The following is a 16164-nucleotide window of genomic DNA, read 5'->3' as shown; positions in this document are numbered from 1 at the left end:
GTTTGCGCCACATTAATTTGAAACAAATCAAGGACTTTAAAAGCTTTCCATACTGTTTTTAGAGCAATTCACTGCAAGTAGATTAATCTGCAGTTTTCTTAGTAATAAAGACACAGATTTTTTTTTCCTCTTACAAATGACTTCTTATGTGATGGAAGAATGGATAGAAAGATGATCATTTTAAAATCTGCTTTTATGAAAATTGGTATTTTTGGAAGACCTATACAAAGCATATTACTTTTTATTCTATCCACATTCACTGGATATGAGCAATCGCACACTCTGATTGGCTCCTATTACCGTACCAGGCTATCAGCTCATATATGGCGAGTAGAGAAAAACAAAATGGTGGAGTGTTTTGCTGAACCAACCGAGGACAAAATAAAAACCCTACTTGAAAACAAAACCCCAAAAAATACAAAAAGAGGAACAAAATATGAAGAACGTATCTTTTTTTTATTTTTCAAGAATTATTATTAACATAACATTTTTCACAAATTGCTACTGTCATTTCACCGGTTTATTTACATTCTAAGCAGAAATGATTTTGTTGGGCATTTTGTATAAAGTTTTTATTTATCAAATTTGCAAAAAAAAAAATAATGCTCCGTTTCTCAAAATCCAGTGAATGTGGATATAATAAAACAATTATTCCACTCAATCTCATCGTACATGGCTTGTAGCCCACTCGGCGCTACGTGCCTCGTTGGCTATCAGCTCATGTACGACTCGATATAATGGAATAATTGTTAATTATTGTTATGTACTGTATAATGCTTGGAACTGATGCAAATGCGTTATTTTAAAGGTTAGTTATTATGAAAAGAACCAGTGATGTAGTACCAGGAAATAGTTTATAGTTTTCATTACTGAAATGTGTATTGAAATAATTGGTTTAGTTGGTTCTTTCAGTTTTTCCCAGTTAGAAGTACAAGTGATAGAAAAAAAAAAGTGTTAATATCATTTTTATCCCCCGCTGGCCGAAAGGCCCAAAGGGGGATTATGTTGTGGCGATGTCCATCCGTCCCGGGAAGGGTACTCTCCTTCTGAAATCCAATCCTCTCACAATTTTTGGTGGAATTTCATGAAACTTGACAAGATTCTTTGTTATATATCGGTAATACGCATATTGCAGTTTTGTTCAATTCAGTCGCATTTTACCAAAGTTACGGCCCTTGATTACCAAACTTGTACTTTGACAATTTCATGAGGGTGTATTTAGTACTTATAGCATAGATATACAGTAGTTGCCAGCGGGGGATATTGTGCTTTCAGAGCACTCTTGTTTTAAGGAAGGCTATAAAAATCCCTCAAAAAATATCAGCTGCAAAGGAGTCTTTATGAGAGACGAGACTTTCAGTCAATATTATATTGGTTCATCAGCTTTGAGGAAGACAGCCTGCAAGATTCATGGACACACACACACACACACACACACACACACACACACAAAATAAAGTCTCAAACTAAAGTCAGTGCTTATTGTCTTTTCTCTACTAAGCCATAGATATACAGTAGATATATTTTGGGGGTTTGGGATGCTGTTGTGTGTAGCATCAGACAGAACAGTCCCAACCGAAATTACAGTACAGAACAGATTATATTGATTTATTACCTCTTGTAGAGTTGAGTGCGAAAGTTAGTATACCCTTACTTCAAAATGCTGAAACTAACAGGACATTAAAATGTGAGTTAAGTTTTACAAATGCTCCTTCATTATGACAAGCAGCAAAATGGGCCAAAACTCTAGGTTACCGTAAGGTATTAATATTTCTTAATCTTATCTGTGATATCTTTTTATACCCCTCAAATGGTCAGTAGCTTCTGATAAGTATTGTGAGAGCATTTTTCCTGATCTTTTAATTTGACTGCTCAGAGAAAACTCCATGAGAGCCTGTCTAAAACTTTAAAAAGGATGGTTTTAAGTCATGAGACTCCTTAATGAGGCACATTTAAGTAAATTACCTAAAGCATATCAGTGGGGTTGCAAACATCTGAGCGTATTAATAAAAATAATTGTTGGCTTAGACTAATAAGCATTTAATCCTATTTTGCAGATAAACTAAAAACAAAAAAAAGGAGGGGTGCAAATTTTTGCACACAACTCTACATGTGTTCTTTGTCTTAAAACATTCACTTTCATCAAACACAAATTGCTTTCAGTTGAAGCATGTTTATTGATCACACTCCTTCTGGGAGTTCCTCTGTCATCTGTGGGTTTCTTTTCATTTAATTAGGTGTAATAAACGAAATTAAGAATCAATCACGAACAATTTGCTGATTATTTACACCAGTGACGCGATCATCCCGGAGGAATACACAGCAGGCTATTCTGCTATATAGAGACAAGAAAGGCTGTTTAATGCATTTTCTACGTGTTCTGATTGATGTGCTGATTGTTTTCTCAGGCTTCTACTGTAATGGATGATGTCAGCGTGAGCAGCTCGAGCTCAGGAGAGATCTGGGGTGTGATCACCGAGCCCAAGCTGACTGGCCACTCACACACACTAGTGCTTTCTTCAGATGAGGTGAGCGGGTATAACTAGCGTTTTCTTGATCATTTAAGGACGTTAATACGATGAGCATGACAGGGCTAAAAATAAGCTTTGCAAGTTTCAAGCCAGCAGATGGGGCTGTTGCCTGTATGCTCATGCTAAAGCTAACAAAGTCACTTTTTCTCTGTGCTGCCCATGTCAGAGTCTGGATACGAGTGATGATGAGGTGAGGCTTATTTAATGGATTACTTCAGCATATGCGTTGTCGTGCGATGTTTCTCTCAGAGTGTTTTTTTTTCTTATTGTTTTTTTTTTACATTTCTTACATTTCATTTGGATAAAGTTGACTGAATATCATTCATTCATTCATCTTCAGTAACCACTTTATTTTGGTCAGGGTCATGGTGGATCCAGAGACTATTCTGGGAACACTGGTCATGAGGTGGGAATACACCCTGAATGGGATGCCGGTCAATCACAGGGCATCATGCGCGTGTGCACACACACACACACACACACACACACACACACACACACACACACACACACACACACACACACACACACACACATTCATACACTCATTTACACCTAGGGGTAATTTGGAGTCACCAGTTCACATACTGGAATGATTTTGGGAAGATGGAGGAAACCAGAGAATGTGAAGGGAACCTACAGAGACACAGGAAGAACTTGCAGAAGTCCACACAGACAGTAGCCTGAGCTCAGGTTCGAACAGGGGACCCTGGAGCTATGAGGCAGTAAGACTATAGATAGATGGATAGATAGATAGATTTATTGTCATTCACCTGTCCATTCAGAATGCACATTTGAACTAAATTTTGTTCCACTGGCTTACGTCAATATAACTACTGCACGTAGTCTCATCTCATCTCATTATCTCTAGCCGCTTTATCCTTCTACAGGGTCGCAGGCAAGCTGGAGCCTATCCCAGCTGACTATGGGCGAAAGGCGGGGTACACCCTGGACAAGTCGCCAGGTCATCACAGGGCTGACACATAGACACAGACAACCATTCACACTCACACCTACGGTCAATTTAGAGTCACCAGTTAGCCTAACCTGCATGTCTTTGGACTGTGGGGGAAACCGGAGCACCCGGAGGAAACCCACACAGACACGGGGAGAACATGCAAACTCCACACAGAAAGGCCCTCGACGGCCCCGGGGCTCGAACCCAGGACCTTCTTGCTGTGAGGCGACAGCGCTAACCACTACACCACCGTGCCGCCCTGCACGTAGTCTGGTAAACAAAATATCAAATTTTATGATTAGATACCTTAAATTAAAGAAAAAACTTGAATAAAATATACTAACTGTGTTATATACACTTGTGTTCAAAATAATAGCAGTCCAACACGACTAACCAGATCAATCACTGTTTTTGGTGGAAATTATATTACTACATGGCAAATAATTTACCAGTAGGTGTAGTAGAGTCATAGAAAACCAACAGACCCAACATTCATGATATGCATGCTCCTGAGTCTGTGTAATCGAATAATTAAGTCAAAGGGACGTGTTCAAAATAATAGCAGTGTGGAGTTCAATTAGTGAGGTCATTCATTCTGTGAAAAAACAGATGTCAGTCAGGTGGCCCTAATTTAAGGATGAAGCAAGCATGTATTGTACATGCATTTCTCTCTGAAAACCTGAGAAACATGGGTCGTTCCAGACATTGTTCAGAAGAACAGCGTGCTTTGATTGAAACGTTGATTGGAGAGGTAAAACGTATACTGTAAAGAAGTGCAGAAAATGATGGGCTGCTCAGCTAAAATGATCTCCAGTGCTTTAAAATGGACAGCAAAGCCAGAGAGACGTGGAAGAAAACAGAAGACTACCATTCGAATGGATCGAAGAATAGCCAGAATGGCAAAGACTCAGCCAATGATCAGCTCCAGGGTGATCAAAGACGGTCTGAAGTTACCTGTGAGTACTGTGACAATTAGAAGATGCCTGTGTGAAGCTAATCTATCGGCAAGAAGCTCCCGCAAAGTTCCACTGTTAAAAAAAAGACGTGCTGAAGAGGATACAATTTGCCAAAGAACACATCGACTGGCCTAAAGAGAAATGGAAAAACATTTTGTGGACTGATGAAAGTAAAATTGTTCTTTTTGGGTCCAAGAGCCGCAGACAGTTTTTCAGACGACCCCCAAACACTGAATTCAAGCCACAGTACACTCTGAAGACAGTGAAGCATGGTGGTGCAAGCATCATGATATGGGGATGTTTCTCTTACTATGGTGTTGGGCCCATTTATCGTATACCAGGGATCATGGATCAGTTTGCATATATCAAAATACTTGAGGAGGTCATGTTGCCTTATGCTGAAGAGGAAATGCCCTTGAAATGGGTGTTTCAACAAGACAACGACCCCAAACACACCAGTAAGCGAGCAGCATCAGGGTTCAAGACCAACAAAATGAAAGTTATGGAGTGGCCAGCCCAATCCCCGGACCTTAATCCGATAGAAAACTTGTGGGGTGACATCAAAAATGCTGTTTCTGAGGCAAAACCAAGAAATGCAGAGGAATTGTGGAATGTTGTCAAATCATCCTGGGCTGGAATACCTGTTCACAGGTGCCAGAAGTTCTCAGAAACCGTAGTTATACAACTAAATATTAGTTTAGTGATTCACAGGAATACTAAATCCTTAAGATTTTTTCAGTTTATACAGTAAATATTTGGAGTTTGTAATGAAAAATGCAGACACTGCTATTTTTTTGAACAGCCCAATGTTCATTTTTCTTCATTTTCTGTAAAGTAATTAAAATATTCATACATTTTTCTTCATGTTTTGATGTAGAATATAATGTGCAGTGTTCCCAATGCATGGAAATAAAAACTATTATAAGGATTTTGAGCTTTACTCACGTTTTTAAACACACTGCTATTATTTTGAACACAACTGTATATTAAATATATTTCACAATAAAGGATTTATAGCAGCATGTAGGATATTGCACATATTCCGGATAGTGAGGTTCTTGTCCAGGTATATATGGTAGGGGATTATTTAGAGTTCAGGAATCTGATGGTTTAGGGGAAGAAGCTGTTACAGAACCTGGTTGTTCTGCTCCGGATACTGCAGAGCCTATTGCCAGAGGGCAGCAGGGAGAACAGTTCATGATGTGGAAGGGTGGGGTCTTTTATAATGTTCTGATCCCTGGTCAGACAGCGTTCGATTGCAATGTCTTGGATGGAAGGCAGAGACGTCCCGATGATCTTTTCCGCTGTCCTCACCACTCTTCACACAATCTACCAGGCTGAGGCTTTGCAGTCCCCAAACCAGACAGAGATGCAGCTGGTTGGTACACTCTCTATGGTGCTCCTATAGAAAGTAGTGAGGATGGGGGGGTCTTCTCATCCAGCGCAGAAAGTTCAGGTGATTCTGTGCTCTCTTCGCAAGAGAGGCGATGTTGAGGGACCAAGTCAAATTGTCTGTGATCTGCACCCCCAGGAACTTGGAGCTGCTGGCTAACTCCACTGCGGTGTCATTTATGAGAAGTGGTGTGTGACTGTGCCTATTTCTCCTTAAGTCCGCAATGATCTCTTTTGTTTTTTTCAACATTCAGGACCAGGTTGTTTTCATTGCACCAGTCCACCAGCTGTCTCACCTCCTCCCTGTAGGCCTGTTCGTTGTCATCCTGAATGAGGCCCACCACTGTCGTGTCATCCGCATACTTCACAATGTGATTTGTACTGAATCTGGCACAGCAACCGTGGGTCATCAGGGTGAACAGTAATGGACTCAGTACACAGCCCTGAGGGGAGCCGGTACTCAGGGAGATGGCGCTGGAGATGTTTCCAGCCCGTGCAGATTGGGGTCTGTTCGTTAGTCCAGTAGCCAGTTACACAGGGGTGTGCTGAGGCCCAAGAGGCCTAGTTTTCCTACCAGATGCTGGGGGATGATCATGAACTGAACCCTGAACTGAAGTCTAGAAACAGCATTCGCACATGTGTTCTTCTCCAGATGTGCCAGGCTCAGGTGAAGTACAGTGGATATAGCATTCTCTGTGGAGCGGTTGGGATGGTAGGCAAACTGGAACGGGTCAAATGTGAGGGGGAGCCTGGAGATGGATATGGGCTTTAACCAGTCACTCGAAGCACTTCATCATTATGGGTGTGAGTGCAACCGGGTGTTAATCATTTAAACATGTAATTGTGGGGTTGTTTTGGCACTGGGATTATAGTAGCCACCTTGAAGCATGATGGAACTACAGCCTGGCTCAGAGAGGTGTTAAAGATGTCTGTGAGGACCGGAGCCAGCTGATCTGCACATTCCTTGAGCACCTGTCCTGGAATGTTATGACGACCCGCTGCCTTCTGGACATTGACTCCTCTCAGGATCTTGCGTACGTCAGCTGGGTCAAGACTGAGTGCCTGCTCATCTAAATTAGGGACAGTTTTTTTCTTGCAGGAATGTTATTTTGTGCCTCAAAATGTGCAAAACTATCTATTAACCAAAACTATCTGCTTGGTTGAATGTTTTATTTACGCTCAAGATCTCTTTTTGCCTCTGGTACGTAAAGATCCTTCATCTGCTTTAAAAAAAAAACGCAACATGATACATAGTACCTAACAATGACTGTGTGTATCATAACTACATAGGTGTGTTTGTGTGTGTGTGCCATGTATGAAACATCACATACATTTCACATGCTTATGTGAGTAGTAGGTATAAAGGTGGAGGGCCTTCACATGAAAAATTAACATGTGGAAATGAATTCTTTGTGTGAGAATATAATTGAATCATGCACTGCATGTGGAAAAAAGTGAAATATTGTGTCTAAAAATGTGTACATTTCACATGCGAATCATGTGATTATTCAGATGTGAAGTACATGTGACTGTTTCTCTAAGGCTGTGTATTTGTGTTTGTGCCAGATCCAGGATGAAGGGCAGCCATTGAGGCAGCACCAGTGGCAGAACCGCAGTGTGCCAGACTGGTCGTGTCAGCAGGTGTGTCTCTGGCTCATGGGCCTAAACCTGGAGCAGTACATCCCTCAGTTCACTGCCAAGAACGTGGATGGAGAGCAGCTCCTGCAACTCAACAATGACACACTCAAAGTGAGCACACACACACACGCTACTCACACAACGCAGACCATCTTATATCAATTCAATGTACATTTTATTGGTATTTTAATAATAGACATTAGCATAAAGCATCTTTACAAAAATCCAGATGTTGATTTAGATCCCTAATGAGCCAAGCAACCTTGAGAGAAAGCAGACTCAAAAGGACATCCTCTTCTGGGTAACCCTGGGTATTGGGATTATAAATCATTACAGGAGAGAAACAGTAGCAAATACATTAAGGGAGAAACAACACATGATGAGACATTCTCATCTCATCTCATCTCATTATCTCTAGCCGCTTTATCCTTCTACAGGGTCGCAGGCAAGCTGGAGCCTATCCCAGCTGACTACGGGCGAGAGGCGGGGTACACCCTGGACAAGTCGCCAGGTCATCACAGGGCTGACACATAGACACAGACAACCATTCACACTCACATTCACACCTACGCTCAATTTAGAGTCACCAGTTAACCTAACCTGCATGTCTTTGGACTGTGGGGGAAACCGGAGCACCCGGAGGAAACCCACGCGGACACGGGGAGAACATGCAAACTCTGCACAGAAAGGCCCTCGCCGGCCACAGGGCTCGAACCCGGACCTTCTTGGTGTGAGGCGACAGCGCTAACCACTACACCACCGTGCCGCCCACGAGACATTCTGTTATAGGAAAATAATAAATGACAGACTGGTGTGAGCATCCCTCTGTCAGGTAAACAGGTGAGAGAGAGATGTAAAAGCAGTTAGACAGTTTGTTAAACACACAGGCAGACAAAATCCAAAACATGAGGCAAAAGGCAAAGTCGAAAAACAGGCAATGGTCAGGCGAGGCATAGACAGGATGTCAAAGGTAATGTCAGAAAGGCAAAGTCAAAAACACAAAGTCAAAACTAGAATCAGCACTGTGGAATAATGAAGGCTTGGTCATGTCAGGCAAGGATACACAGAGCATTACATCGCAATGATGGTGTGAACTGTGAGTCCTTAAATATGCTCACAAGTGCAGGTGTGACACCTCGATGTTGATTTATTTCAGTATTTTATTTCTCGTGAACTGCATTTTAACAATGATTACAATATTTTATTTAGTAAAGAACCGCATGACATACTTTCCTCATCTCATCTCATCTCATTATCTCTAGCCGCTTTATCCTTCTACAGGGTCGCAGGCAAGCTGGAGCCTATCCCAGCTGACTACGGGCGAAAGGCGGGGTACACCCTGGACAAGTCGCCAGGTCATCACAGGGCTGACACATAGACACAGACAACCATTCACACTCACATTCACACCTACGGTCAATTTAGAGCCACCAGTTAACCTAACCTGCATGTCTCTGGACTGTGGGGGAAACCGGAGCACCCGGAGGAAACCCACGCGGACACGGGGAGAACATGCAAACTCCGCACAGAAAGGCCCTCGCCGGCTACGGGGCTCGAACCTGGACCTTCTTGCTGTGAGGCGACAGCGCTACCCACTACACCACCGTGCCGCCCCACATACTTTCCTCACCAACCTAATTTTTTTCCCTCTCTCGAAGTTAATAAAACACACAAAAATGCGTCTCGACATGCTCCTGAGAAACCAAAAAGCACAAACTCCTGTCCTGAAGATATTCCTGTGTTGGAAAAATTTAAATTAATGTTTTACCCCGATGGTTACAAAGTAATACGGGTAACATGGCCAAACGTTGAGGTAATATGGTCAAATGTTCTGGTTCTTGGAAGATCCCTCATGTCAAGCATGATGGAATGAAATTTTAGTGGCTTACTGGATCAGATACATTGTTTACGAATATGGCCCCTGGTTAGCAGGTCAAAATTGCAGTCTTTATGCTCAGTGCCAGTGTTTCCTTCTTCTAGGATCTAGGTGTAGCGTCTTCTCAGGACCGGGCTGTGTTTAAAAGGAAGCTGAAGGATCTGAAGGTGCTGATGGAGAAGGCCCGAAGGAACAAGGAGAAGCTGCAGAAGCAGTGTGGAAAAACGACACAAGAAAGAACTGGAGCAACTGCAGAAAAAACGCCACAAAAACAGCAAGACCTCTGAGCTGGGAAAGGGTACTACAGAGTGACGGCTATTCAATCCTAAAAATTACTTGAGTCTAGTATTTTATGGTACTCTAGACTGGGCTCCTTTTAGTAGACTTCAGAATCTCACTGGAGGAGGCACTGCTACTGAACTGCCACTGGAGAAAATAAACCAAACCATCCTGAATAACTGAAGTTTTTAACTGTAATTTCAATTTTTTTTTTTTTGGATCAGCAGTTTTAGAATGCTTGTTCATCTGAGAGGTGTCCATTTATTTGCATTTTAGCTTGAAATGAATTAACAGAATTAAGTTCTGAGATTTCAAGCACCTTTAAACATTAAAAATGTACACACACACACAAATATATATGAGAGACCAAGATGTGCGGTTTACTCTGTGTGAAAAATCTCTTGGCTTAAAGCACAGGTGATAGCGACGCACAGTGCTGCTGTCATTCTGTCTGAAAGCTCGAGCGCTACTCACTGGAAATACAGAAATCTTACTCTGAGAAGAAAGCCATTGAAATATCACAGACCTCACACTAACTCCATCTGACCTTGTGGATATTGTATACCTGTAGCTGTTTTAACACTTTAACAGTCTGCTGTTTAGTGTCCTGTATCCCTCAGCGATGTAAATAAGAAAGTCAGCTGTTCAGAGCCTAAAACAAAGAAACAAGCGACATGTAATAATCAAGGAGAGGCCTGAATATACTGTACAACCACACTGCAAAGAGCTGATACTGAAAATGCACTCCAAAGATGACAGAACAGATCGCTGCGACGTCCTGCTGCTTCTTCTTCTTCCTCCTCCTCACCATTACCTGCTTTTAGTCGTCATTTGACTGAACTAGATCTCAGTTAGACTCAAGCGCTGCCTTTGAAACTACCGCTGTATAGATTTTGTATAGCATAGCTGCTCTGAGTGTGTGAAACCCCCTGATTACGGTACTCCAACATCTAAATGGTGTTCAGTAGCTGACAAACCTGCACTTAAAGCAGACCTATTCAAATTTATTATTTAACACTTATTATATAAATGTTATTTTATTTTCTGGTCAAGTGGAGTGAGATTTGTTTTCTCCATCAGACTGCTGTGTTCATGCCTGTCAGTTTTAGCTTAGCGCCATATCATGGGAAAAAAAAGTGTTCCAAAATACTTTTAATTCAGTATATACAGTATAATACTAGCAAGTATTGATCCTAATGATTCTATTGTGACTTTTTAATGTACAGTCAATACATGAGATATTTCTATCAGATTTCCAATTTGCTTATTTAATATTCAGCTGTAGTTTGGTAGCTCGTCATTTGCTTTGCTCGTTTTACTGATACAATTATACTTTTTTTTGTGTTACTCTTTCTACATTTTCAAGTTTCCCTCATCCAGTGAATGTCTTCTTTTCTGTGAACACTATTTTGTTCTGCTGTGATAATTTCCAAGTTTACATTTAAAATCATGATTATTTCAATAGAAACGTGGCGGCGGCACTGCAGAGTATCAGGCAGTGCTGAATCAATGTGTGAATTCTCAAAGTTCTCCGATATGTTGGTATTTGCTCCGCATATGCTTATAGTTACTGTCATTGAGCTATAGTGTGTTAGGAACCATTTTCTTGTAAGGAGTTTTGTTTGAATTATTTATTTTTCAAATCTTAAAAAAAAAAAAGGAAAAAAAAATTGACTGATGTAATTTATCAACAAAGTACGACATAGTCATATTCATGCCAAAAATTGTTCAAAAGTGATCGATCTATCCCAGTGGTCAATTAGGTTCTCTGTGTTTCTATCCTTTATGTTGATCCTTGATAAACGCATCCAAATCAAACTGCTGCTTTCAGATTTCTCGGTCAGTCAGCAACATGCCATGACTTTTATATCCGACAGTTAAAAGCAATATGTGAACTGAAGCTTTTAAGAGATGTTGTCTCTTTGCTATGGGTTATCTATATGAATGTGTGTATGCACAGTATAATCATGAGTGATGCTGGTGTTCATGATGCATAACCATTGTTAGGCTTGAGTACACAACACACACATTGCTGAAACTGTGTGCACCTTCTCGTTCTGCAGTTCAGTTTCTAAACGAGCGCTCCATCACTCTTCAAACGCACAAACAAGGCAGCTGTTCATCAGTTTGTATAAACAGTTACTGCCCAGTTTATGAACTTCTGTGCTTTCTGCTAAGCTTCCTGTTTCCCCACAGAAAAGCAAGGCGTTAGCTCCTTCCAGTTCAAAGATGATGCAAATCAGTGAAAGTACGAAAGTACAGAACTGCTCCTGGAACAAAAAAAAACGTCCTCAGATCTTTTTTCACTCTGTTTTGTTAACTCATAGCTGCATGAAAGACCCCAAGGTGCCATGTTTCCCTTAGTTGTAGGACAGTCATATTTACCATCTTTTTAATTGTAAGTGTCACTCAGTTGTCACTCATGTTGACCTGTAAATACACCTCCAAATGACACAACCATTCAGAGAAATACAATGAAGGTTCATTCCAAAACAGTCTCTGATTTTTATTTTCTGTAGTCCTTATTATCATATTGATAATATGGTTATATTATACAGTATATTTTATTTGTGTAGTATTATATATATGTTTATATAAAGAATGTTACCTACTGAGTTTACCGTACATCAGTGATGATGTCTTCACTATTTTAGGCTGTGTATATAGGCCATGTTATAGCCAGTTTCTCATCTCATCTCATTATCTGTAGCCGCTTTATCCTTCTACAGGGTCGCAGGCAAGCTGGAGCCTATCCCAGCTGACTACGGGCGAAAGGCGGGGTACACCCTGGACAAGTCGCCAGGTCATCACAGGGCTGACACATAGACACAGACAACCATTCACACTCACATTCACACCTACGGTCAATTTAGAGTCACCAGTCAACCTAACCTGCATGTCTTTGGACTGTGGGGGAAACCGGAACACCCGGAGGAAACCCACGCGGACACGGGGAGAACATGCAAACTCCACACAGAAAGGCCCTCGCCGGCCCCGGGGCTCGAACCCAGGACCTTCTTGCTGTGAGGCGACAGCGCTAACCACTACACCACCGTGCCGCCCTATAGCCAGTTTCAGGAGGAAAATACTATTAGCGAGACTCTACAGTTGGGTGCCATTTACCACTTGTAACTCTTAAGATTTTAATTTTACTTTTTAATCATTTTCAGTCACTCAATCTAAAAAAAAAACATGTATTGAACTGTTACAAGGCTACTTTGTTCAGAATGATTGCACGTTGTTCTGAAGGAAGTGATGGGACTGAAATTAATAGGGTTGAGTTTTTGTCATTGATTGAGCCATTTATAATGATTTACTGAAAAATGAGATTGTTTTAAGTTAAAAATGGACTTTTCATCTATATAATTTGGGTAACGGTTGTACTTTTAAAATGACCTCCTCAGTAAATATCATAATATCATTGAAAATAAAGAAAAAAAGAAGAAGGAAAACTACTACTTCTTCCCATGCTCTTCAGGAAATTCAGATGATGAATTTCTGGTGACTTTTATTCCAAAATTTTCACCGAAGCGAATGTGTATGAAACAGGGCCTCGTACCTGTACATTTGTGTAAAATGTACCATTTTAATCAGCTATGATGGATGACTCATGGAAAAGGATGCTTCAAGCATGAGATGTTGTATGAAAATCACACATTAGCTTGAAGATATGAAGTTTATCTTCTCATGTTGAAAAACTCACATTTTTCATACAAAATACCGTACATCGCGGATCTGAGTGACATATTTAAATAATATTGGCTGGCGTTGAGTGGTCTGTCAGATGTATTCCATTCAGCTAACATGATATTGAATGAGTCAAAGGCATTCCGTATTTAATCAAGCAAACCTGGCGGCCATGTTTGTTTACAAATTGTCACAGTCGCTTGCTAGTGTGGAAGTTTTACGTCTTCGACGGGTGATGTCATGTTGTCTAGACAACCATGCAATATCGTAAACCATATTCAACACTCATTCTCCATTGGGTAGAGTGACGTAATACACATAGGATAAGCGATATACTAGCAATATTGCATGCTATCAAACCAAATGAATGAAACCCACTAGAAGAGAATAGAATACGTGTTTTTATTCCATCGAGAATGTGTCTTGCATGTACAGTAATTAAATAATATCGGTTGGCTGGGTGGCACAGTGGTGTAGTGGTTAGCACTGTCACCTCACAGCAAGAAGGTCCTGCGTTCGAGCCCAGTGGCCAACAGGGGCCTTTCTGTGCGGAGTTTGCATGTTCTCCCCGTGTCCGCGTAGGTTTCCTCCGGGTGCTCCGGTTTCCCCCACAGTCCAAAGACATGCAGGTTAGGTTAACTGGTGACTCTAAAATGACCGTAGGTGTGAATGTGAGTGTGAATGGTTGTTTGTCTCTATGTGTCAGCCCTGTGATGACCTGGCGACTTGTCCAGGGTGTACCCCGCCTCTTGCCCATAGTCAGCTGGGATAAGCTCCAGCTTGCCTGTGACCCTGCACAGGATAAACGGCTACAGATTATGGATGGATGGATATTGGCTGGCTTTGAGTGGTCTATCAGATATATTCCATTCAGCTAGCATGATATTGAACGAGTCGAAGATGAGTAGCTGCATAGAATATATCTGACAGACCATGAAAAAAAGCCAGCAAATATTATTATTATTATATAAACACTCTCTTCATATCAGCATTCTCGAAGGCCAATGCTAGCTAACCTGTGACACAGTGCTGTTAGCATGGCAGTCCAGTTACCTTCCATCTGGTGTAGCAGTAATGTTAGCGAAGGCCAACACTAGCTTACCCGTGACTTGGTGCTTTTAGCACGGCAGCCCAGTTACCTTCCAGCCAGTCTAATGCTAACGAAGGCCAATGCTAGCACAGTGGAGCTGAATATTATTATCTCATCTCATCTCATTATCTCTAGCCGCTTTATCCTTCTACAGGGTCGCAGGCAAGCTGGAGCCTATCCCAGCTGACTACGGGTGAAAGGCGGGGTACACCCTGGACAAGTCGCCAGGTCATCACAGGGCTGACACATAGACACAGACAACCATTCACACTCACATTCACACCTACGGTCAATTTAGAGTCACCAGTTAACCTAACCTGCATGTCTTTGGACTGTGGGGGAAACCGGAGCACCCGGAGGAAACCCACGCGGACACGGGGAGAACATGCAAACTCCACACAGAAAGGCCCTCGCCGGCCCCGGGGCTCGAACCCAGGACCTTCTTGCTGTGAGGCGACAGCGCTAACCACTACACCACCGTGCCGCCGAATATTATTATTATTAATTTCCCTATGTAAGTTACTTAGGTACTTTTAAAATCACCATCGACAGCTACACACAACAGAGCGAACTGGTAGCCAAAATTCTCTCAAAATCTTCTGCTTTTCACGACGCAAACCTGGCAGCCATGTTTGTTTACAAACTGTCACAGTCACTCGCTAGTGTGGAAGTTTTACATCTCCGACGTGCCTCTTTTCCAGTTTTTCGATGTCCGTTGGTATGTTTTTCTCTTGTACATATGCGTGAAGAATATCCAGTGAAGTTTCGGTCCCCTTTCGGGTGTTCAGTGCATCTTTAGTTTCAGTTTTCAGTTTATTTATTTAGTGCTTTATCCAAGCACCGAATTAATCCTGTCTTCTCTCTCTCCCAGCCGACAAAGAAATGATTGTGCGCATGCGCAGCAGAAAAGTTTTGTCATTGGATCTTTGCATGAGCGCCGTAGTGTGACGTCATGTTGTCTTGACAACATGCAATATTATAACAATATTGCATGCTCATTCTCCATTGGGGAGAGTGGAGTAATACATAGAGGATAAGTGACATAACAATATTGCATGCCATCAATAAACCCCCTAGAAGGGAATAGAATACATGTTTTTATTCCATCGAAAAAGTGTCCTGTATGTATAATAAATATATATTATTTACTAGCTAGGAAGTCCGTATCGTGAAATACTGTGACCGAGGTCTTGAAAATACTGACCGAGGCCTCTGGGCCGAGGTCAGTATTTTCAAGGCCGAAGTCACGGTATTTCATGATACAGACTGACCTTAAGCTGGTAAATAATTTTTTTCTTTACCAAATTTCTTTACCAAATTTACCAGAAAATGAGAGCGCCCGAAAGGGAAACCATATTTCGAACAAACCTGCTACAAGCTCGTTTTTGGCTTTCTTCCAAAATGTTTTCCTTTATTTCATCTTCATCAGGGTAGTAAAACTCGCTTTCGCTGTGAACACTGTCATTATCGCTATCCATGCTGTAAAATTAATGCTATTCCCCTGAGAAATGTGAAAATAAATGTTGACAAAAAATTGCTACCATGTTTGTTGTTGTGAACGAGCGAATCGCCAAAGGTCCGTAACCGGGGGTCTGGATCATAGGATTCCGGCCCGCTCGCGAGCCCAGAGGCCTCGGTCAGTATTTTCAAAACCTCGGTCACGGTATTTCACGATACGGACCGACCTTAAGCTGGTAAATAATATATATTTATCTTGTGCACACAAGATAAATAACTTGTTCCTACAAGATATTTGT

The 16164-nt window shown here is 41.6% G+C and overlaps 1 protein-coding gene across 1 annotated transcript in view; it reads left to right on the top strand.

Annotated features, from left to right (window-relative positions):
- The window catches only part of ppp1r9a (protein phosphatase 1, regulatory subunit 9A), a 117228-nt gene extending 105124 nt beyond the window's left edge, over window positions 1-12104 (top strand). The window contains 4 exon segments of the mRNA XM_060942748.1: window positions 2409-2528; window positions 7404-7586; window positions 9456-9566; window positions 9568-12104. Coding sequence (XP_060798731.1) covers window positions 2409-2528; window positions 7404-7586; window positions 9456-9566; window positions 9568-9663 — 510 coding nt within the window. The 3' untranslated portion in view covers window positions 9664-12104.
- Window positions 12105-16164: the final 4060 nt, after the last annotated feature.

This window comes from Neoarius graeffei, chromosome 16 (genome assembly GCF_027579695.1).
Source record: "Neoarius graeffei isolate fNeoGra1 chromosome 16, fNeoGra1.pri, whole genome shotgun sequence".
Classification (NCBI taxonomy): Eukaryota; Metazoa; Chordata; class Actinopteri; order Siluriformes; family Ariidae; genus Neoarius; species Neoarius graeffei.
This window is presented reverse-complemented; position numbering and strand designations above follow the sequence as displayed.